General features: G+C 38.5%; 1 protein-coding gene across 2 annotated transcripts; it reads right to left on the bottom strand.

Moving 5' to 3' along the window:
- Nucleotides 1-3,617: 3,617 nt before the first annotated feature.
- Nucleotides 3,618-24,527, bottom strand: tbk1 (TANK-binding kinase 1). Of its 2 annotated transcripts, none has more exons than XM_072672674.1 (21): nucleotides 24,437-24,527; nucleotides 22,151-22,254; nucleotides 17,515-17,685; nucleotides 16,213-16,342; nucleotides 15,239-15,420; nucleotides 14,604-14,764; nucleotides 14,058-14,168; nucleotides 13,713-13,892; nucleotides 12,170-12,366; nucleotides 11,226-11,284; nucleotides 10,457-10,548; nucleotides 8,400-8,501; nucleotides 8,160-8,238; nucleotides 7,135-7,256; nucleotides 6,811-6,887; nucleotides 6,641-6,680; nucleotides 6,391-6,492; nucleotides 5,661-5,757; nucleotides 5,382-5,482; nucleotides 4,447-4,518; nucleotides 3,618-4,304 (listed from the first exon to the last, which is right to left on the bottom strand). In XM_072672674.1, exons 2-21 carry the CDS (start codon nucleotides 22,235-22,237, stop codon nucleotides 4,253-4,255), a joined length of 2,214 nt encoding a protein of 737 aa, XP_072528775.1. In that variant the 5' UTR covers nucleotides 22,238-22,254; nucleotides 24,437-24,527; the 3' UTR covers nucleotides 3,618-4,252. The 2 variants fall into 2 exon arrangements, with proteins under 2 accessions (XP_072528775.1, XP_072528776.1); XM_072672675.1 differs by having other exon boundaries at nucleotides 17,545-17,685.
- Nucleotides 24,528-25,056: the final 529 nt, after the last annotated feature.

The raw sequence follows: 25,056 nt of genomic DNA, 5'->3' as shown, positions 1-25,056 counted from the left end.
TTCTCCTGAACTCCTGAACCCTTCCTTGCTCTGTGCAGCCGGACCGGTCTGCCTTCTGGGCCTGGCTGCAGAACCCCCAGCTCTCGGGGACCTGGGGTTAACAGGACGACTAAAGAGCTGATCAACTCCCGCTGCATACGTGGGTTAAGCCCATTGCGGAACAGGGCCATCTATACAAGGCCGGCTGGTTCCACCCACTGCCCGCGGCCAGAGTACGGAACTCTAGCGCATATTGGGCCGCCGACCTAGCGCCCTGCTCCATCCGCAGCAGGAGGTCGCCCTTCGTGAACCCTTCTCGGGGGTGTTGAAACTTTAACTGTTTAAGGTATTCTACGAAGAGCTTCTTATTGAGATCCTCCCAGGTGGCTGTGGTCCAATCGAGAGCTTTACCCGCGAGACTGGATACAAGGAAGGCGATCTTTGCCTGGTCAGATGATTCTTAAAAAAGACCGCACACTGTAGCAAGAACCCCTCGCAAAGCTCCGGATCGCCATGATACGTTTCCGGTTTAGCAACGGGATACGGGCTAGGGGAAGTCGTGACAGGGCTGGGGGACTAGGGGCCAGGGATGAGCCAGAACAATAACGCTAACCAAAACCTACAGGCCGTGCCTGGGTGAAACAGTGAAACACCCAGGCACGGCACTTCTGAACTGACTTGACTCCAGAGCTGAGGGAACCGGTACTACAATAGGGCTAGCTTCCCTGAATACAGGCGATACCTCGAGCCTGTACTTGAGCTAACGACGTGACTAAGCTTTGAACACGCTTTGAAGCTTGAATCACTCACATGAACTAGCCCCTACAGATCCTTACGGTACACTCTGTCCTTAGATAAGAGAGTCAGAACGGTTCGGCAGATACACAGGATTCCCTAGGCTAAGGAGGTTTGCCTCTATTCCAAAAGGCCGACGATGAGCCCAACGGATCCAGTCTGAGCAATGGCACACAAGATCCACCACTGAGTCAACCTGAGTTAAACAGAGTTAATTCTCGGCACTGACTGCTGGCGCTAGCCCTCCTTAAATACACCAGCCACAGGTGGAACGTATTAACAAAGTGTGAACATAAACACATCAACCCAACCATGAATCGTGAACATAACATGAATGTAAACTTCAACATAAGAGTCTGTAGTAAAACATGACGTGACCGTGACTGATAGACTGATAGTCTCATGAACTCCTGCGCGCTGCGGCTCGGCGCGGCAACGCGGGCGTGACGATAGTGTATGATATAGTTTAATTTAAATTACTTAAATGATCCAATATTTCCTACTAAATAAAATAAATAAACTAACTAAATAAATAGATGTTTAATTCATCTTAACAGCTGCTGACTATCAAGTGACAATTTTAATAGACAAACAGATGCTGTAGAATTGGTTGCACAGAAGTGCTCAGAGACGTCCAATGATGCGTAGGGTAACAAAGGCTCAACAATGAAGTGGTAAATCATACAAGCTCACAAAACACTCCACGTCCTCTAGAGTGCTGAATCACGCTTCACCGTCTGGCAGCAGAATAGGTCAGACAGATGCCAGTAGAAAGCTAACTTGAATGTAGCGTGCCAATTGTAAAGTTTACTGAATGAATAAGGGAGCGGCTGTGTGTTTTGAAAAGAAATGTAAATGCTGCATGAATTAAGATGCATGAAGTTGAATGTTTACTGTGAGGCAGACCTTATCGCCAAACCGCATTAACGCTCATATGGCTGAAAGGAAAAGTTTTATATGTTGAATATTGGTAAAATATGGCAAAGGGAACACTTGGAAGTGTGAAATTGTTCGGGTTGTAGGTTTGTGAGGGAAACCTAGTATGCTATGTTTCAGAGGGAATAGCATACTCTTATAATCAATAAATTACTTAAAATCAATAAAGTGACATAAATGAAATGTCAAATAAGTTAAATGTTAGAATTAGTTCACAAGTTTTGCTTGGATGTAATATGGAAATAAGATGTAAAACTACATTAGATTTTGCAAATAATCTCGAATCATGTTTTTATTCTAAGCATATCTGCCCCTGTCCCACTTATCCAGTAACATATGGTGTAAATAATAAGAGTATGACCTGGAAACTGGGACAGCCGCTCATATCGTTTAAAGGGGGCTCATGGGTGGAGGTCTCCTCAGAAGTAGATTGTGCTTATGTTTAAGTTTTCTGAAATAAACAACTGGAGCTGGACACATTTCTTGCCACACACAGACATATTAGCCATGTAAAATAATTTAAATATATATATATATATATATATATATATATATATATATAAACATTATGTCAATTATGTCAATTTAGAGTAAAGAAAACACATGAGTTTGTTTTTTTGTTTTGGAAAAGGATAAGACTGGTTGAAAGCCTTTTAGAAAGGTTCACTGTTTGATCACATGATGTATGGATTATGTACATAATGATTCTCCTTTAGCAACATTCACCCTACACAACAAAACAGTTAGTAGCAGTTAACATGAGTAGCAGTGTTTCAATAGCTAAACTTGTTCTCATTAAAGTTTGGTACAGTACCTTGTTACGTGACTACACTCCATGCTTACCTTGACGCAACTTCAGCTCTATTCTATCCCATCTGTTAATCAGTAAAACCACAAGACTGACTCATTGCTGGGACATCTTTGATGTCATGAGTTCAGGCTTACCACATTACGTGGCTGTGATCATCTGTTTCACTGTAGTCAGCAATGAATGGCCCTGCAGTTATAAGTAATGAAAAAATGGCACACAAGCAGCAACTTTTACACAATGCCTCTAGGGAGCAGACGTCATTTATTGAAATATGTCATCCTCTGGGTAGCCGGCCCCTGTAAAATGTGACGTTCTTGGCATGCCAAGCTTTTTATCATGAGCCTCTATTCATATGAAAAATGACTGAGAGGTATTTCCTTTATTTAAAAAATTGGTAAGATGGTATGGGACACCATCAGTGTTTTAAAATGGCTTCCAGCAGCCCTTTAGGCATGAGTGTTGCTTTATGCTTTAACTGAAGAGATTGTTGAGTTATGGGGTTTATACTGCGCTTGTACAATTATAGACTCTCCACGTCACGTGACGTTTCAGAAGTTCCCTTGTCATTGCATTTGTGTGTGTGTGTGTATTTTAACATCATAAAGCACTGATGTATCAAACCAGGTGTTGGATGATAGTGATGCAGTATTATGGGGCCACCATGATAAGAGCTTTATACATGGTTAAACAAACACAGAGATACATTTATAATATTTATTTATGATGTATATGTATGTTGTTAGATGTTATTTGTATTTATTCATATATTTGTTTTTACTGTTTACTTGTAAATAAACACTTGCTGCCCAAATAAGGAACTTTTTATTTATTCTTAATTAGTACATACACACACACACACACACACACACACACACACACACACACACACAATTTTATGTTCTACATAAAACATGACCCTGAGACCAAAGTGTCAGTAGACTATATATAAAAAAAATAATTATTATTTTTAATAATTTAATAATTTTTCCAGTTAGGGTGAACAAAAACACTGTTTTGTGTAACAAAATTACCTTTACTGATGTTCAATATAAGACACCATGATCTGTACTATGCTAAAAAGACACTCACGGCAGACCACATTTAAGTGTTTTAATGTGCATCAAAAAGAAAATCCTAGCTTTCTTGTGCCAGTCACCATTTAGAAATAACGGATGGAAAAACCAGACTATACATCTTCATTCAGAATCCTTATCGCTTTGGATAACAGTACTAGTTGGTTGTAATAGTCAAATCAACAAACAAAATCTCGTACTTCATAAGCAGCCTTTTTACCTGATTAGCTGTCATACCTTGTGCCTTTACATAAAAAACTATCACTTCTGGCGAGTCTGCAGTTTTTAAATGGTGGTTATGTGCAAAATTAAAAGGTGAATATAATAAAGTCCAATTCTCTGGAGGTCCTTTGTTGTCTACACAAATGAGGAAAAAATTATGACAGAAAAAAGCATTACATGAACATAGGTAAATGTAAAGATAAAGATAAAGGCTTAAAAGCAGGCAGCTCCTATTTAAGTTACACATATAATTAGAAACAATAAAGTAGATGAAATAAAAACTTGTCTAACTGTCTTAAATCAGTATTTACATTAACATTATATAGCATATATACAGTCACATATATTTGGCAATCTTCTAAGGTCTTGTTCACATCTGGACACAGCCCAAGGGACCTTGGCCTTAAGGAGTGCCATCTCATATCTAACTCTTCTCTCAGATTCGGTCCACATTTCTCAGTCCACCGTCTACTGTCAAAGTGCCAAACCTAAAATTAATCACACACAGCTCTAACTGAGTTATTCGGTAGCTTGAAGTGTTGACATGATGTGATGAGCAAATATGGAACAGTAAAGATGCACTTTCCAGAACAATTAATTACTAATTAATTATTAGTAATAACTAATTACCTCTCCAGGAAGAGATTGTTTTCTGCCAGCTCTTTAACCACTCCCTCCATCTCCTCTTTCAATTTCTTCATCCTGCAAGCCAAACATTAAATTGCAATGTGTTTATGCCGAAGTATCTGCCTATACTGATGATTTGTAGTTTCATCAGGATCAGTGGAAATACTGCATTGTGACACGGTTTAAACTTGTGATAATAGACCACTGAGAAGAACATATTACAAAACACATTTACATTATTCATATAAGTCAGAAGTAATAAACAGAAACCAAAAGTGCAAAGAATTATTGGTAGATTTGCCCCAAGTCTTTAGGACTGTGGGTTTCTGACAATTATATCTGTGATATGTAGGATAAATATAACTGTTTAACAGTGCACTTTCTGGCAAAATCAAGGGAGGAGGCCTGTACTGCTTATAGCTGCGAGCAAACCTTCAATTTGAATTCAAATTACGACAAATGTTGTCACAAAGCAGCTTTACAGAGGTCCGGGTCCGAGCCTCTTTTCAGCAAGCTAGTGGAAACAGTGGCAAGTAAAAAAAACCTATTGAGAGTAAGAAACCTTGAGAAGAACCAAGATGCTAAAAGGGGACCCATCCTCCTAAGGTTGACATCAGATAATAACAATAATAAGCAAAATAGGAATAAAAACAATAATAAAACAAAACTGAATAAAGAAAAAAAAAAGGTAAATGTGCCGTCAAGCCATACAAGATGAAAGCGTGAGCGAGACCGCGTGCAACAGGGTAGGGAAGAGCTTTCTAGACTACTACAGCAGTTTATTTAAGGCATAAATTCTTCAGCCAGTCAATTATGTTAGCATCACTTGATGTTTGATGAGCCTTCACAACAAACCAGACAGCATTGCATTTAATTCCAAAAGTACTGTTTTCTGATAAGTACAAGCCCAGGGGTACAATGTAGGATTACACACTCACCCCAGGGTCATCTCCACTAGAGTGCTCTGGCTGAGGTAGGCCTGGGGCTTGATGCTACTCGGAGTCATGGGAATGACCTTCTGTGGTAGCTGCTCTTGGAGCTAAACACACACACAAACACACATACAGGCTCCACATCAGATATAATTAGCCTTGCTTCTCCTTCCCTCCCCTTTGTTCCTTCCTCTCCATTCCCCCACAGTTCTTAACTCTTTCTCCTTTTCAACCCAGACAAAACAGATCATCACCATCACACATTCATCACCCCGTTGCCTTTACCTTGTAAATGCGCTGCATGATCATGGTTACTTCCTGTTCCATGTTGATGAACTGACCAGACAGTGACAGCAGCTGTTTTCTAACATGGTGTACCTTCCTGTGATGACATCACAATCATTAAAACCACTATTGGTAGGCGTGTGCATTTAAGAAATGTTATCTTTGCTCCGTATAAAAGACCTTCAGAAGTAGTAGCTCAGATGTCATTTACAAGATGGTTGTGTCTGAGGTTTTTGTGTGCGGTACTATGCAGAAGTCTTAGCAGTATTAATCTTAGTATTTGCCAAAAAAATCACTTAATTGCATTAGAATAAATAACAATAAGCATAAACACAGTATGTAGAATGTGTTGTTCTAAACAGCCATGCCCTCATTGCCAGTATCTCTGACTGATTGGCTCCTTCTGTACAATCGCCCCCAGAACATCTCTGGTCCAGTTTCCATGGCAACGGGCCAGACACGCTCAGCAACAGAAGACTAAGGGAGATTAAATGGAGGAGTCTCTTATGCAAGAGTGCCCTCTCACTCCCCTCTCTCTATCTCTACACTCATCACGCATCCCCATTTCTCTCTGTATGCCTCTTTTCTATTTCTGCATCCCTCCTGTGGTTGCAGCTTTTTTGCAGTCCTTAATAATTCACTGACTTGCTGATTTTCAGTCAGTCCTGTCACTAATTAGCTCATTAGAAAGGATGTCCTGCTGCTGATTTAAGCTCAGTAAATTTAGTACCTCATCCATTCCTCGCTCTTGGAGATGAAAAGACGGTACTTCATTGCACACTCGTCTGTAAACAGGGCGCGTGCTTTGGTGGCATGGAACACCAACTTCTGCCTTGGAGTTAAAGGGAAACGGAAAGATGTTACAAAGAGGGCAGAAACAATGTGTTCTGAAGTCTGCAGAAAGAGAGCTTTCCAGGAGCAGGGTTAGAGACAAATGAAGTAGACATAAACAGTAGGCACAACACTGCAACAAGGCTTACTTGTCAAATTTGTGGATCTGTTCTTCGTTGTAAGGTAGACCTGGAGAGAGAAACAATGACACTGTAGGGCTATAGTTGTTCTAATTGTGTAAGTAGCTCTAAAAATAAGATCAGAAGCTAAACTGATAAGGGACAGAATTGAGAGCTTGAAAATGATCTGCTGTACTCACGTCTTTCAGCTTTGTCTTTCTTAAACTGCTGGTAGATGGCCGTAATGGCATCAAGAAGAACTTTAATTTTCTCCACACTAGAAAGAGAACAAGTCAGAGACTTTGAATTGACGTCTCTTTTTAACAGGTCATTGTCAGATAATGGTCTTGTTTTCTTGATACTACTTATTCATGGATTAAACTGGCTCTCCTGAAGAACTGACACTGCTACAGTGTCATTTCTTAAACGAACAACAAGCCAAGTGCATACAGTATATAGACCGTTACACAGGAACAAAGATTTGTACTGGTGTTGACCCTGGAAATTCCTACACCACCACTCACTTTCTGTCTTTAGGGTGTGTGCCCACTTGCTGTGTCCACGTGTCGGTCAGTGTTCCTCCAGAGAGGAACTTGTTTTTGATGTCTTGCATAGTCTGATCCATGGAGGCCAGTGACCCAGACAGCTGGACGGAGAAAGTGTGAGAATGATAAAGAATCTTGTTTATTGAGATGTAACGCGAACCCATGTTTTTGTTCTAGCCAGCCCTTTTCAACACTGTATTAAACAGATGTGTTGCATTCGGCAAAGTGTTAAATGTTTTTCAATGGTTCCCCAAGACTTTTATTTCTATCTCTATCAAAGTATGTTTAAAATACAAGTACACTATGCACACGAATACATGCATGGTTTACATTCTCTACACATTTACAGTGCAATTTTGATTGGACTTCAGTTAAAGTTTATACTGTCAAAAATAATTCACATACAGCACTGTGCAATGGGCTCATGCATCTTTAAAGGATTAGAATTAGAATTAAAATGTTTCAGATCAAACTGTGATATTATTGAGCAGATACAAGTAAACACTAGGAAACAAACAGTAGTAGTCCATTTACACACCATGTCCTTTTCACACACATGCTAACCTTATAACATTATCACTAATGTTAGGGCTCACACATGGAGCCCTTTAACTGCATTTGACCAGGATGCATGCATTCAACATGAAAGTTCTGTTAAACAGGAAATACATCTTCAGCTTATGAATTTGTGTACAAACACATACAATAACAGTTTTGACTTAAAAAAAAATACAATAAAAAAAAAACATTTGCTCAAGGTTTTCATAGGAATTGTACTTTGTGGTCTTGTATAGGTAAATTGCCTCATCAATTTTACTAGAACGCTTTCATTACTAACGTTAAACTGCAGCAAAGTGTATGAAACAGGCTTGAATATTTGTATCTATTTAACTGCTGAAGGAGCGTTGATTTTGAGTAGATGTAAAATCTGAAGAAAAAAAATTGACAAAACAACAGTCACCAAATAGCATCTGTAATAATAATAGAGAATAATGCACTCTTACTCTCATGGATTTCTTGCGCAAGTCTGAGATTTCGTCATATTCTGTGGATAACATGTTTCCCTGCATTAACACTTCACACCTAAAATGAACACAAACATTCATTACTGTAACAGTCATTCAGATTACTTACACATGCAACATCACCTCATCATTTTATATGGTCAGTGCCATAAATGGCACATTATAGTGTATACATATATTGGTTAAGACAATAATGAGACAAGGTCTGGGGTTTCTTACAACTGTTCAGTTTTCTCCAGTGTCTGGTTGCAGTGGTTACACATGTGGAAAACCTCTGCCTTCTTATGTGCTGTCTCATTGAAGTCCTCCTTCATCAACTCACTGTGGAAACAGATAACTACTGATGATGTTTCAACTTTAGGTCATTATTTATTTCTTATTTGGCTGTAATTGCATAAAACAACCAGGGCTTATGTTTAGTATGAATGAAAACAAATGCATTTTTGCTTTCATTTTAATTAGATGTTTTCTTGCAATCCCTATGGAATACAGTTAGTTGCACATTGAGTTGGAAATTAAACAATGAGGTTAAAGTTCAGAACATCCCTAAGTGTTTCCTTTCAAATCTAAATGTGCTACAATACAGAGCGAAAATAATAAATGTGGCATTGACTGAGTGGAAAGACCCAAAGCTTGAATCCTCTTAATGGCTAAGGCCTAAAAATAAAAAAAATGTATACAGTAATACAGTTGGAAACCAGATGTTTACATACACTACATAAAAAGACACATATGTATTTTTTTCTCTCACTGTCTGACATGAAATCAGAACTAACTTTTTATGTTTTAGGTCAGTTAGCATTACCAAAATTATTTCTATTTGCTAAATGCCAGAATAATGAGAGAGTGATTTTTTTAAAGGCAATGTTTATTACTTTCTTTAAAGTCAAAAGTTTAAATACACTAAGATTACTATGCCTTTAAACAATTTGGGACAGCCCATATGATGATGTAGTGTCTTTACCAGCTTCAGTCAGAATCTTCACAGGGTCTTTTGCTTTTGTTCTTGGGTTGATGCACACTTTGGACCAAAGAACGTTCATCTCTGGGATACAGAACCTGTCTCCTTCCTGAGCGGTATGATGGCTGGACATTCCCAGCTTGTTTGTACTTGCGTATAATTGTTTGTACAGATGAATGAGGCACCTTCAGGCATCTGAAGGATGACCAAAGGATGAGCCAGACTTGTGAAAGGCCACAATTCTCTTCCTGATATCTTGGCTGATTTCTTTCGTTTGCAAATGCACACACGGACAAAGACCTTAATTTTCGGAGACATGTCCTGTGGTCTGATAAAACTAAAATTTAACTGTTTGGCCATAACGACCATTGTTACATTTGGAGGAAAAAAGGGGGAAGCTTGCAAGCCTGAGAACACCATCCCAACTGTAAAACACGGGGGTGGCAGCGTCATGTGGGGCAGTGGTGGCTCAGCGGTTAGAGCGCCGGGATATCGATAACAGGGTTGTGGGTTCGATTCCCGGGCTCGGCAAGCTGCCACTGTTGGGTCCTTGAGCAAGGCCCTTTACCCTCTCTGCTCCCCGGGCACTGGAGTTGGCTGCCCACCGCTCTGGGTGTGTGTGTACTCACTGCCCCTAACACATGTATGTGTGTGTTCACTACCAGATGGGTTAAATGCGGAGGACACATTTCGCTGTACAGTGCACACTGTACAGTGACAAATACGTGCACCTTTTTATGTTGTGGGGTTGTTTTGCAGCAGGAGGGAATGGTGCACTTCACAAAATAGATGGCATCATGAGAAAACAACATTATGTGGAAATACTGAAGCAACATCTCAAGACATCAGCTAGGAAGTTAAAGCTTGGGCGCAAATGGGTGTTCCAAATAGACAATGACCACAAAGTTACAAAAGGTTAAAGTGGCTTAAGGATAATGAAGTCCATGTTCTGGAGTCGCCGCCACAAAGTCCTGATCTCAATCCTATTGAAAATTTATGGGCAAAGCTGAAAAGGCATGTGCGAGCAAGGCGGCCTACAAGCATGACTCGGTTACACCAGTTCTGTCAGTAGGAATGGGCCAAAATTCCTGCCAACTATTGTGAGAAGCTTGTGAAAGGATATCCAATACTTTTTGTAAATTTACTAATTTTGGTAATCCTATGGACCTAATTTATCTACCTTTTATTCTAATGTCAGACAGTGAGAAAAAAAATGCATATTTGTCTTTTTATATAGTGTATGTAAACTACTGGTTTTAACTGTATGTCAGATTGATGAACGAGCATGTTGTCAGTTGGAACTCTTAGGACTTACATGAGACCCCTTACTCCTTTTCTCACCAGCTCTTGATAGACCAGTAACAACTCTGAGGTTTTCCACAGGTGGCCCACATCACCTGCGAATGTCTGAAGAAGATGATGGTCAAAATTAAGTTGGCACATTACTGTAATAGTTACTGTGAACATTACAACATTGCATTACACCTCCTGTCTTTTTCAATTAAATGACCAGCACTGCATTAAAATGGCTTTTTTATTCATGAAATGACTAAACAACATAGCAATCCATAATTATATAAAAAAATGAAAAATTAAAATTAAACCTTTTTCTTAACTCTGTTCAGCCTTTTATATTCTTTAACAAACAGTTTTGTCAGTCTTTCTAGTAAACTACTTTCTATGCGGTAAAAACAAAGGGCCCTTTAAGAGTTTGCATGAAAATTCATGAGCTATTCTAATATCAAATCCATCAAATCGATCTGGTTAACTGAGCTTACATAACTGATGCACTTGTGAATACCAAGACACACTACAGAGCTTCTGCGTCAGATGTTCAAATGTTCTTGGAACTGCAGCCTTTGTGTCTAGGTTTTAATTAAGGTATTGAGAGCTCCCTGCCTGTTGTTTCACACAGGCCAGATGACTCATGAAACGGGCCCAGTTTGCTATCGCCTTATGCAGTGTTTATGAGTTTGATAATGAACCAAAACCCTTGAAATTAAAAAACTTAAAATGGAAAATAAGTTCTCTGATCTAGTTTCATTAAACTTGCAACAATGCTGTCTTATTTATTCTTTTCTTACCTTAGCATAGCTGGCATCCAGGTCCAGGTCATATCGTGGCTGTACTTTGGGAGGGCTTGCTGCAGAGACAAATGTCCTAATTATAGAACAGCAATTGTTGCATTTTACAATGAAGTACATCTATTTACAGTATATGTATGGGGTCGACATGCAATGCTGGTTGATTTGAGCTCAAAAGCACACTTTAGAGATTAGATATGACTAATTGTTATATAGTTGCCACTAAAATGACTAAGTGCTATAGGTTTGAACGGCCAGAAAACATGAATGCTTTGATGAAACACTGACAGGTATGGTGTTTGTCAAATATTTATAGACGCATACACGTTTTGTTCAATTGTTTGTTGAATTTTGTACTGCCAATTTACCCGACCATTCATAGTTTCCTTCAGCATTAGCAATGCTCCCGACACTACATGCAAAGTCAGCCACCGCCTCACGACACACTCAGAGGAAAGAGCTGGGTCCCCAGTTTTACCGCAAAGGCTAACAGACATCAGACATTACAATATCTTTTTACTTGAAACTTTTATTTTTACCCATGCTCTCCCCTATTTGGATTGCTAAATCACCCAACCCATACATATTCTCCCCCATCATATGTACAGGAGGGTAAAGACCACAAACGCCTCCTCCAACATGTGCACAGCCAGCCATCACCTATTTTTCCAAACTACGTGGACTACCGCTGCCAGTGGACGCCAGTGCCGGTCAGCATTGCTGGGAAGTGATGTGGGGAGAACATGCCATCTACCCACCCTGGAGAGAGCAAGGCCATTTGTGCTCTCTCAGAAACCTGGCTTCCAATGGCTTGCAGCTAACCGTGATTCAAACCAGCCATCCTCTGGTCATAGTGACAGCATCTATTCCATTATAATAATAAAAAAAACATTCTGAAAAGCTACTGATATATGATGCCCTGAGGCAAAATGAAAGAGTCTCACGGTCTTCAAAGATGAGTCCGACAGTGGTGACCAGTTCTCTGCTGAGCAGCATAATGGGATTGTCCCTGGTGGTGCGGGGGAATGTCTGTGCCTGCCGATTGGGGTCCAGGATCAGACGTCTGCCCTCGTACAGTAGCTCCTGGTTGGGAGGGCAGATGTTGGTTCGTCTGAAGAGCAACTCTTGAAAAAGCGTAGCTCTGGAATAAGGAGGAACATGATCTGGGTCACAATATGAACAGTTTCTCGATGTGAAACCTTACTTTTTCTACTTTAGAGTATTCCAAGAAAAGCAGACTGTTACGGAACAAAAGACAGAACAAACTATGCCTGTACTATTGATTTCAGAAGAAACATTGAATAATGTCTTTTAATGTCTTTTTTCAAGGGTTTTTTCAACTTCTTGAGTATTGCTGTCATTAAAGAAATATTGAATTTGAAGAAGCATTAAATGTACACAGTTCCCCCACTGCGTCAAGTTGTCTCAAATAAACATGCGTATGCTTCATGATACATACAGGAGTTCCTTTAGCTCAGATGAAGCAATGGCTCTAGAATGTGACCATTACACATGAAAAAATTAATGGATTTAAAGTTCTTTCTTAAAATGGTACTCCAGGTACCTGGAACATCTGCACCATTTAAGAATAAAAATGGCGAATAAGAAAAGATGCTGGTCAATAAAAAGCTGTTTTTATCATGTCATAAATCACTTACTTTAGATCTAATGGCAAAAATGTTGCACTGAAATCAGATGACAGGATAAGACCAAATTATTACAACTGTGAACGGCAAAGCTGAACATTTCTGTGATGGTTTTTAGCAAGTTACTAGAACCAGAAACAGACAGCAATGTATTTTGAGCATGCTTCCTTAAAACACACGTAGCACTAACGAAAAGGACAGCTGTGCTCAACTGGTCTGAAAAGCAAACTTGTGACAGTTATCAGTTCAGTGTTTTAGGGTTATGTATACACTCAAGTAATGACGAGAAATAAAGCAACAAGATACATGCTGAACATTTGAATCCCACTGGTAGACCAGGTCTAATGGAAACAGATCCTGGAAAATCCTAGAAAATTAAAATTAGAAAAATCCTCTTCTGATAATGTGAGAGGTACAATTCACAAGTGATCTGATTTAAAGAGGAAGTGCTCGAGAGATGTACGTCCATGAGCACACTTGTGTTGTTGTGTTTGAAAGGCTTATTTTTCCCCACTAGCAGGCGACTGCATAGGTGAGATAGCAGTTGTGGCCTTGTCTACCTGTCCTTTTTAGACTGGGACAAATGTGTTTAATACATTTGTATTCAATTTATTCTATACATTCCTGTGTAGAAATGTCCTCGTACATCCTTGTATAGTCTATGTACACTGTGTATACTATTGTTCTCTCTATATTGTGTATTGTCTGTAAATTATATGTAGAGTGGTTGTATATTAGTTGTATATTGTGAGAGAAACTAACAACCAGAAACAAAATCCTTGTGTGAACACACTTGGCCAATAAATCTAATTCTAAATATTAATTTAAGCAGCATACTCACGTGTTGTATGTGTGAATGTAGACATGATGTAATGTAGCTTGCTGCAGACTGAAGACGTAGACCACAGTGCGGTGCAGTATGTCGCTGGTCTCAGCAAAGAACTGGTCGAAGCCCCAGCATTTTTCTTGGTCTGCTTCCAATATGTTTGCCAGCACTGGAGTTAGCAAACTCTGTAGGCCTCTGAATCAGTTGGAGAGGAAATATTTAATGCTCCTGTCTCTGCTGTACAATAAAACCTTAGACTACAGGACAGTGTAAAACAGGACCTTCCCTCAATAATTCTCAAGGTTTCTTTTTTTCTTTACACCAAAGCACAGCACAGATTGAAAGGAAGAACATTTATACTTGGAGAGGCTGCAGGACACTGGCATCTCTGTGCTCCACTCGATCTTGCCATTCTCAAACTTCTGGTGTCCTGAAATGGCCCCCGATGGCTTCTCTGTAATAATCTTATACCTGTGATATACATATATATTACATCAGTCATAAATAAATAAATTCATGAGATATGCAGTTTGACCTCACCTCAAGATTAACATCACACTCTATTGAACAGCAGTACAAGTAATTTAGCCTCTGCTAATTACTAATGCTAAGTGGCAGTGAACACACACAGCAGTAATTAGGGGCAGCGAGTGCACACACACACACACACACACAGAGCAGTGGCCAACAACCTTGCAGTTTGGTGGCTTGCTCAAGGGCACCAAAGTCGTGATTTTAAGGGGAACAGAAAGTGCTGTTCCTTCGCTGCACCCATCCCCCCCCCAGTTCCTGGTGGGCCAGGGAATCGAACCAGTGACTTTCCAATCACAAGCCCACTTCTCTGACATTTGGGCCAGAAGTACTTTACCTTACCTATTTTGTGCTAATCACATGTAGAGGCCTTACATGACTTCTTTGTTCCTGCGTGGTCCTTCAAAAGGTCTAAAGGGCAGGCTGCCTGTGGCCGCATGGTAGAATGTGACGCCGATGCTCCACAGGTCTACTGTGGCACCATACTTTTTCTGGTGATCTTTTCTCAGTACTGCCCGCTCGTACATGTCTGGGTGCTATTTCACACACACACACACACACACACACACACACACACACACACACACACACACACACACTAAATTCAAGGGATTACATTCAAACATATACATTTTACAATGCAATTCATTATTGAATATTCTATTATCATATCCCTCCTACCAATAATGCTGTGAACTGCCCTCATTTATATACCAGGATCTCAGATCCAACATCCTCTACATGTCTAGAATAATCAGTAGTCCACAACATATCATTAGTCCATGGCATTAACATTAGTCACTGGTTTAATTAATGGATATTTCCTGTATTTGATCTTACTGCCTGTCCGATTCAGGCTCATAATGTTGTAGTCTGTGCACAAAAGACCCCATGAAAATTTATGGAACACACATTAGTGTCACTGTAGAAACGAAACAAAACAGAAACCACACCCACAGGTACCATACCTGCAGCATTAATAATTAGAAGAAGCAGAGTTTATCACTTACCAGATATTCCTCTGTACCATAAAGCGACACAAACTGTTCATCATCTTCCAACTCTCGCGCTGCCCCGAAATCTGTCAGCTTGTAGACTGAGCATCCATCTTCACCTATCACACGCATGATGTTCCCCGGCTTAATGTCCCTGTGCACTATTCCGTACTCCCGCAGGTGGTTCATTCCAGCCACTGTGAACATGACAGCACAGAGATCACGTTATGGTTATGTTAGCAGAATGCCAAATAGATGAAAATAAACAAAATATTTAACAGAGAACAAAATAAAAAAAGACCACAACCTCATTGTATTTTACAATGTGATTCACCAATTATGGTTCTAGCTCATGTTCCCAAAATCATGGATTAGAAAAAAAAAACTTTATTCATTTTGGTTTACTTTGAACAGAAATTCATTTTTTTCTGCCCCATCGTTGTATATGACCGATCCACTTTTCAACAGGTAAGACCAAAATAAAAGAATGATAATAAGAGTCTTCTCATACAACATTAGGCCAGATAAACCACACCACGGGATTTACCATCATGTTAAAAGGAATAACACTTACATACATTTACAAACACAAGAACTGTTTGTGTGTTTTACTGCTTGCGTGAAAAGTGGTGCTATTGCACTTTTCCCTCATTTTCATGGTATGTTGGTATGTTGCAGTCAAGCATAAAGATCCACCCCATGTGATTGTAAATATACCAGCAAGCCAATTTATTGACCTTTTCTATAATGTTTTTAAATGCTTGGTTTAAGCCTGGTTCAGCTGATTAACTGACATATTTGAAAGGTTGTTTCTAATAATTATGAGCATTAATACAGATTAATACAGAGTCTGGAGAAGGCACAGACATATTTTGTTTCTGTTTGATGTTCTGTAAACATCTGTGAACTTTTGCTTTTAAATTTTGTTCTTAGCACACATACTAAAATAAACAAGACAAAACAATCTTCTGAGTTGAGGTAATAGTTACCGACATCCTGTAGCACAATCAGAAATTCGTCTTCAGGCAGTCCGTAAGCATTTGAGGGTTCCTCCAAAACTGTGTACAGACTGCCATACGGACAGTATTCCATTACCAGCACCTTGTGACGAGAGTTTGACTGCCAGGAATAACAACACATCAACAAATTGTGTGACTCTTTGAAAAAGCAGGTCTGAATTGAGTCTGAATTGAGTATGAATTACTCTGCGCCTCATAAAATAAAAACATGTTTTCAGATCTGACATTACTTCATAGCATTCATACTTACTACATACTTACTACATACATATTTACTACATTAACATGTTACACTGCTGCAAAATATCAGCCAAGACCACTTCTGTTTTAATTTACACAATACTTTGTTACAAGTGTATAACCAATTATTTTGAAAAGGCTCATGATTAACTGTCCAACAAATAATAAACAGTCTTAAGAAGTTGTTGGAAATGGATCCTTTCCACATTTCCATGTTCTTGCTTCCAATGGTTTCAGGTTGAACCAAAATAAATGATGCAGTCCTGCTTAAAAGCATTCTTGCTGTGTTGCTCAGTGCTCACTTGCTTGTGTGTTACAAAAGTGCACACTGTAAACCAAATAAACTAAAACTACAAACGATTTCTTAACAGTTCTGTTAACTTATCTTTGCCCTCCGACACAGTGATTTAGGCTATCCAAATATCCTGCCTGTTTCTGAAGGCAGCGCTACCTATAAAGATACAGCATGGTAGCACACATGACCAGGTAGCCAGGTAGTCTTTCATGGCTGCAGCCGTCACTTTGCAATAAGTGATGTCTCTTAAGAGTCCTTCAGTTCGATTCATGCTCAGAGGGTTCAAGCCCTGCCGTTTCTCATGGAATAACTTCAACATCAAAGAGGATGTAAACATAAACATAGACTGTGCGTCTCCATTCATTAGTACTGCAGCAAAGAATTGATTAGTTTCTAAAGATGCTCCACATATAGATATGCTAACCGGGTGTGATTTTACCTGTTCAGTCACTATTTCCTATTTCTATTTTCACAGCAATGGCATGTGAAAAGGGTCCATAAGCTTTACAAACAAGACATTTCTTAGCAACATTATGATTATCATCAAAAATGTTTTATATTTTGTGAAATTATATTTATTACAATGTAATGCATAATACCATAATGTTTAGTTGCTTTATCTCAACTGCTATAAAAAAATAATACATCTCTCATGACCTGCACTTTGGGTGATAATTATGGTGAGTCTAATGGCAGAATACTTATTTTTTCCTAGTGTGAAAAACATAGTGGCTTACTTGGCTGACCATTCCACTCAAATACTCTACCTCCTCCTCCACGGCGAAGAGTTTGACAATGTTCTTGTGGTTGAGCTTTTTCAGCACCTCAAACTCTCTCATCTGCACATCCAGAGGTCGCAAAAAGCTTAGGTTGTTGAACACTTTGACGGCATAGAGGTCACCTGTCTTCTGCAGGGGGAGAAAGGGAGAGACAAGTGGTGGGGTAAAGATCTTTGATCTAATTCAGTATTTCACTTGAACATTTAGCTACCCCTGATACACAGTAGGGTAGACTGTAGGGTTAACATGTTAAATTAAAATCACAGATTTTTCAGCATCACCATTTTCAAGGGCTGAGTCAAAGTTGGAGACATTGTTTCCAGCCACTGCCATGCTATTAATGCATTAATGTAATAGTAATATCAGTAACTTCGGCACTGGAGGATGCCTTCAGCAAATTATACTGAATAGCACTATGCAGCATAACTAGGAAAACACTACAAGCTGCAACAAAAAAACAATAGCTTTTAGGAAAGGAAAGGAATAAAAGGGAGAGACTACAATATTAGAGGAGCTAAACTACTGACAGGATAATATGTATGATGTAAAGTCTGGTAAATAATGGAATTATACGACTAAAAATAAGAAATTCTGATTATTCTGTCCACTCATACAGCTATAACAAAATGGTCTACTGTTGTCAACAACTTTTATTGGAAAGTAATTAAAGCCTGCTCCACACATGACTAATTAGCTAATTTCCCACTTCCTTCCCTGAATATAACATTAATTAAGTTTCATCTGCCTTGTCTGCTGGAATAAAGTACAATGTTTAGAAGTTTAGCAACAGGAAAGAAGTAAATCTCTGTGTGATACTGAGCAATTAACCAGTGATGACAAAAACTGCATTAAATCAAATTAAATTGTTAAAATTAAAACAAAGGAGTAGAAAACACTACAGATCAGTGACTGGACCTTGGCAACACTGTTTGCACAGAGTAGATGCAGAGAGAAAGGTGTGCCTCTCACTCACAGGGCAGTTTTGGTCACCATTTACAGAAAGCAGCTCTTACAGAAAGTGCAACAACTGTCGCTTGGAGCTATTTTTAAAAGCTACCAAAGTTGACAAAATAGACATTAAATCAGGCAACATAGTTGTTAAGTTGGCAATACTGAAATGCACTGCTTTTTAAATTTGAGCAAATAAAACAAATGTTTTACAAAATACACAGAACCTAGAGATTGTACCCTATGCCCTATATTCAACCACCAAATGAGTAGTACATATGGGAGATATAATTGGTAATATACAAATTGATGTCTGTAACGACTAAACTGATATTTAGGATCACAGTGTTTCTAAATATCCTCTGTGTTATAGTATCAGAGTGGGCAATATGTTTTATGCATTATATTAGATGATTAGATTAGATGAGGTGCAGCAGATTTTGAATATAAATGACTGTTCTCATTATGGGACAGTCTCTGGTTTGCAGTTTTTAAGGATCTAATGCTACTGATGCATTTTGTCTGCATGACAAAAATATATCACAGTAAATATCACATTTTGAAACTGTCTCTCAATATATTGTAATACAAATGTTAACCAGGTCACCCAACCCTACTGTAGTATTTAATCATCTTTAGAAAAAAGGCCCTTGACGCTGTACAAGTCAAAGTGAGAAAAATAATTACTGCAGCTAATGAAATAGCTTCTGTGTATGTCAACCTCATTAACATATGCTTTACATGTTTCAAGAGTGAGCCAAAAAAAAAAAAAAGGATTCTGCAGCTCTTCCTGATGACATAATGTAAAGGTAATGTACACAGTGTAATATCCCTGTATATGTAATGCTATGTCTTAGTGTTTGTGAACTAGTGTGCATGTAAAAAAGAAAGCACATCCATTTCATACATACTATTCGCGTGTTTAATCGTACAGATATGGGAAAGATGAATTGATAAGTGAAAAAAATGGCCATTGGATTTTGTGCATTCATTTTATCAGATTAGACCATACACGAATAATGACATGCAGAAATGATTTGAGCTGCAACAACACAACAGTTTTTTTTTTTATTCAAGATAATGCTAGATCCTTTTTGGCTGCACAGCCCTAAAATTAAACCTTCTTCATACTGCTACACATGTCCAACAGCTTAGATCATTATGCAGGCCATGAGAAGCTTTCAGCTTGCCCTCACTGTTGCATATATGTGCATCAAGAGGATATCCTACCAGACCACTTCTCTGTGGAAATCCCCCTTCAGTATATGTCACTACTGTTGGTTTACATGTGCCAAGGACCACATGACACAGCAGTACCACAAATGAAATGCATGTCTGTTGTGCACAGTCTGTGAGCTAGTCTGCCTATGAGGACAGATTAGCATGTCTTTTGCAGAGGCTATTTAAAAAAAGATTATATCAGATTATTGTTCATAGCAAGCTGTGTGCTTGTAAAAAAGTTAGAAGCATGTTATACATAAAACAGTTTACAGTATTGTGCACAGTTCTGAACAATAAGAATGCCCAGATAATGTATTCTTCTGTAATGTATGTGCACTACTGTACTCATTTACTTATTTTTGTAGTTTACTGTTGAAAACTTGACACAACCTGACACAATTATGCCATTCAAATCATTGCATTCTTAATAAATCAGCTTAGCTTGCAATTTTAATCCACCAGTCAATATACAGAAACAGTCTAAACATTCTCCACACAGGTAGCGATATTAGCCCTCAAACTGCTAAAGCCACTTTAGTAGCATCTTAAGAATTTATGACTGTTTGTAATTACAAATCGCATGTATAGGAAGTAAAAACTGAACATTTGCTGGGTGTAAGTGAAGTAAAACTGAATATGAAGTCAGAGGTTTTATTTACATAGACTGAACAGTTTGGAATTAAGCTAGAAAGAGTAACATTCAGTTCACTTTACTAAAGAATTTACTATAAAACACAAAATAAAAATATTTAACATGTATTAATGTATTTGTGTGCTAAATGCTTGGTGCTAATTATTACCACAACAGTGACACACAGGTTTTTGCTTTTGTTTAGCCTAAAAAAAGAACAAATTACTTGATGAATTGTGTAGACAATGAATACCGATGTACTTAGAAAACTGTAAGCATTTTAATCAAAATCTTCAAATCTTAAAGAAAATATATATCTTGATAGACTTGAAAGACAAATAAAGAATGAGGCCATAGATGAGCCAATGACTGTATAGGATTCATGTTCATTTCCTTTATATGACAAATAAGAAATGTCTGTATAAATCACAGAGATAGAATTGACTCCTGTATTCTATGCATCCCCATCACGCAAAATGAATTCACCTGACAGTTTAGTGCCTTTTCCATACTTAAGAAACCAGCAAAAACTCGCAGGATGTGATGAAATATTTACCGTTTACCGTTTTTATTTATTCATTTGTATTAATTACATTACCCAATTTTCCATTGTAAAACTAATCCCCTCCAAATAGGGCTTAATTCTGCAAGGCTCTACATGCTGATAAGTAGTGTTACAGCCTCCTGTTCTCCTGTACACCCGCTTACTGCGAGATGAAGTTTCCTTACGTGGCTTTCCTACCATTGATGTGCTGACTTAACTCATCCTTTCTTTTACTCTTTCTGGCACACAGTCCCGGCTCAGATCTTAGCAGGCCTAACTGAAATTTCATTGTGGATGGCATGTCTTCACCTAAAGCTCAACACAAGCAAAACAAAACTGCTCTACATTCCATAAGCTACAAGTCTTCACACTGATCTCTCCATTGACTGAAGCACATAGCCTTGGTGTAGTTGTTGATGACCACTTATCTTTCTCTATTATGTTGCAAACCTAGCCTACAAAGCTTAAAATGGTCAAGCTCCACCATGCCTGAGGGCAACGGTCAAAACCCAATCCATACTAAGAGCTCTTCATGCTTCAAGTAGGGATCGACTTGACAGAACATCTCTCAGGACCCATGAAAGATGAAGCACCCAGATTATTCTCTGTCCTGACACCAAGGTAATGGAACAAACTTCCTTTGAGTGTCCAAACAGCCGAATGACTTTTTTTTGGTTATTTTCAAATGTCAACCAAAGAACTATCTCCTTTGACATCTTTTGAGAATGCACTAATGTCTAATAAAACTGCACAATGCTTCGTTCTTCGCCACAGGTGTTGCACAGTCTAGTGATCTCTATATTCATGTTTTGGGAATTGAGAATTTGGGAACTGTGTATTGCCTCCAATTGGTTGCATTAGGGTTCCTGTGCTGCGTGTCAGAGCTCAAAAGTTTGCAGTCTATCAATAGCAGCTTTGGATACTCTGAGTAAATGACTACTTATGTAGGTCACTCTGGATCAGAGTGTCTGCTGAAGGCTGTAAAAATATAAATGTAATGTGTACAGTGTGTCACCTACTTTGCTTATCTCTACAAGCTGGATCTTGTATAAAGACACGGATTGGATGTTGCTAAGGAACACATGCTTGCGGTTTTCTTGTGTTCTAAATCGGGTTTGAAACATACAAACTCTACTGTCATTACCACATTCAGCAGCTGTACGCCACACAAACCACAGTAGGCTAGATTATCACAAATCCTGTTTGTGTGTACATGGTGTACAAAAGCACATGATCCGGTCTGTGCCTACCTTGTGCCTACCGCGGTACACATTGGCTGTGGCACCTTGCCCCAGCAGGTCTGAGATCAGCCACAGGTAGTTAGTTGTACTCTGCATGATGGCTTCAAGGGTGTCTGTAGAAAAATAACATAATTATTAAAGTCATTAGTGGGTATAGTGGCCTAAACATGTTCTAAAGTATGTAAGTACAAGTAAGTCTTGGTATTTCAATGAACAAACACTCAAGGAGAAGTAAATGTTGCTACTATCCAGCATCTATGATTTTTATTTTATTTTATTTTTTATGGGAAGAGTCAAAAACACTTAACGTGGCTTAAAGTACTTAAACAACAACCTAGGAGCATAAAATGTGGCATTTTATTTCAGAACAGACAAATATTTACAGTTACTGTTACAGTTACTGTTACTGTTTATGTTTATATGGCTGTTTAAAATGGAAGGATGTGCCTAATTCCTAATTCCAATTGTGCATAATATGCAGTTCCTATAACATAACTACAGTTCACATTCGCATACTGGGTACATTCTGATGTGTAATTGCAGTATCTTTGTTTATATTTTGTATACTAAATTAAAAACCATATTAAAGGTTAATGGTTAGAGCACAGGGCTATTAATGAGAGGGCCTTCACCCTACCTACCATTCCAGGCATATGTGCTCACTGTCACTGTGTGTGTGTGTGTGTGTGTTTGATCAATGCAAGAATGGGTTAAAGGCAAAATTCCAAGAAAAAGAACAAATGAACAAAACAAAATGAACCAGAGTGAACGAATGATAGTACATTCTAGATTCTCCACACTAATCTATGGTACGGAACACCAAACAAATGTTTTTGTTCATGATGGTGTAGTTAGGTAGCTGATTAAATAATACTACAAAGTAATGGTTAAGTACGAGTTAAACTGGTTTTGGGAAATAGCTAAATACGGTAAAGCTGATTAAAAATACAACCCTTTTCCTAACGGGAAAATGGTTAATGTAAAAATGGGTTCTTCCATTTAGCAGTAGAGAGAAATATAAATAGTAATTGCAAGACATTTGGTATAACTAGGTCATTGTTTACATTATGTTGTACATTAAGTCATGTTAAGCCTTTTTCATGTAAAGCGTTTTAGACTCTCCCAAAAAATGCCTGTTAGATGCTGTTCATCTTCATTTGTGATTGTTCTAACCTAAAATATAATGCAAACGTAAGATGTGTAAGCAACCACAAAGCAGTCCAGGAGCTGAACCTACAGAACAGAATTAAACACAAAACAATATTTAAAAGATAAAAGTAACTTGCTGAAATGTACTTTCAAAATCTATTTATTTCCTCTTAAATCCACTCTAGTAAAAATAAAAGTATAATCTGATTAAATGTAAATTAAAGATTGTGCTCATATTCTTGGAATTTTGTTGTGATGGTGACTATTGCTGCGACTGCCAGACTACTTGCAGATTGCTATCGAGACTTATCTTTGTCTCCTGCTAGACATCTTAGTAAGGCAATCAAATACAGGAGACTCATCAATGGTAGCATTTTGCTACAGTCTTCACTTTAACACGGGTAAAGACAGAATCGGTAACATTATCATATCCATCAATCTCCCCAGCTATAGTAAACATATTAATAACAGTGCGTGTTTTTGTTATTGTAACGCTACCGCTTACAAAAGTGAGAAATTATCACGCTCAAACTGAGGAACCTAAGGACCTTCGAGTTTCGATGTGACGTCACGGATGTGGGAAATTCCCACTGCAGCCAACATAAACTACGAATAAACTCGGTGATATAGCAATGTCGGTTTACCCTGGCTCTGATACTCAGTAAGCAACGAGTCTACACGGTTAACGGAAGCAGGCAGGAGTGTGTGAACCAATTCTCTCGCGGTACGGACTACTAGTTTTCGCTCAGTGAAATGAAAACGAAAGCTTACCTTTCACTAACAATACCCCCCCCCCCCCCCCCCCCCGGGAATAATGCGTGTCTTGACAATGAATAATAAACTTCACTCCGCATGTGCGAGAATTTATACAAGTTGTCATTTATCTAAACAAAGACACTACAATCACTGTCCAACTCGTGTCGTGTTTATGAGCAACAGTAGCGACTGCATACAGATACTGTCATGATAGCATGGACGTGTTTGACAAGAGATTCTGGCAGTATTCGTCTGCGTGCGTTCTCAGTAACAGTTAAATGTTGTCAGGTCGTATATATCGTGTAAATATCTATATACAATCACGACAAACCACATGCGATGTCAAAATCTACCATTTACAGTACAATGTTTTTTTGTTTATTTCCTTACCCGGAGAGCCCGAAACCCTCTTCCGTTCTGCGCAGTGACCTCACCAGGACACGTGAGATGAACGCTTCAATAGGAGAGCGGCCGCTTAACACTTACCGTACAGTCTACAATAGATGAGCACTCGCTAAGGACTAAAACACACAACGAAAATATTAGTTTGCGCCATATATACCTGCACATGTTGCCTATTCTTTGGTTAAACCAATGTAAATATGTATATACATTTTTATTGTAATTATTTTAATTAAAAATGTATTTATATATTAATGCAGTTTTATCTCAGGTAGCTAAATGCGCTAAAAACTGCGAACTGTGGATTGCAGAATGATCGGCATGGGCACCACCATGGTAACGGTGTGGGAAACCGATAGGTGGACAAGATCAGATCATGAACCTGGTGGTACATTTTATGATAATAACCGTTTTTTTTTTTTTGATAGTGTTAATTGCGTATTGACAGTTAACGTCGATTCATATATTCACTGATATAAATGTAAATATATTATTATAAAGAAATGAACAACACCTTAAAGTCACCTTCTGCTTCTTGTATATTATGAACCATTTAAGGTGGAACGGAACATTTCAGTAAGCAGCCGGAGAACTTGTTGGTGCAATAC

This window comes from Salminus brasiliensis, chromosome 2 (genome assembly GCF_030463535.1).
Source record: "Salminus brasiliensis chromosome 2, fSalBra1.hap2, whole genome shotgun sequence".
In the NCBI taxonomy this organism is placed as follows: domain Eukaryota; kingdom Metazoa; phylum Chordata; class Actinopteri; order Characiformes; family Bryconidae; genus Salminus; species Salminus brasiliensis.
Note: the sequence above shows the minus strand (reverse complement) of the source record. Positions and strands in the feature narration are given on the sequence as shown.

Excerpts from the sequence above, each read along its gene's own strand:
- tbk1 (XM_072672674.1), bottom strand. The coding sequence starts at position 22,237 with ATGCAGAGTACAACTAACTACCTGTGGCTGATCTCAGACCTGCTGGGG. Across the intron at positions 16,343-17,514 it reads TGAGTGGAATGGTCAGCCAA|TCAAACTCTCGTCACAAGGT; the intron begins GTAAGCCACTAT and ends TATTCCTGGCAG. Across the intron at positions 6,888-7,134 it reads ACACACCCTAAAGACAGAAA|TGTGGAGAAAATTAAAGTTC; the intron begins GTGAGTGGTGGT and ends TTCTCTTTCTAG.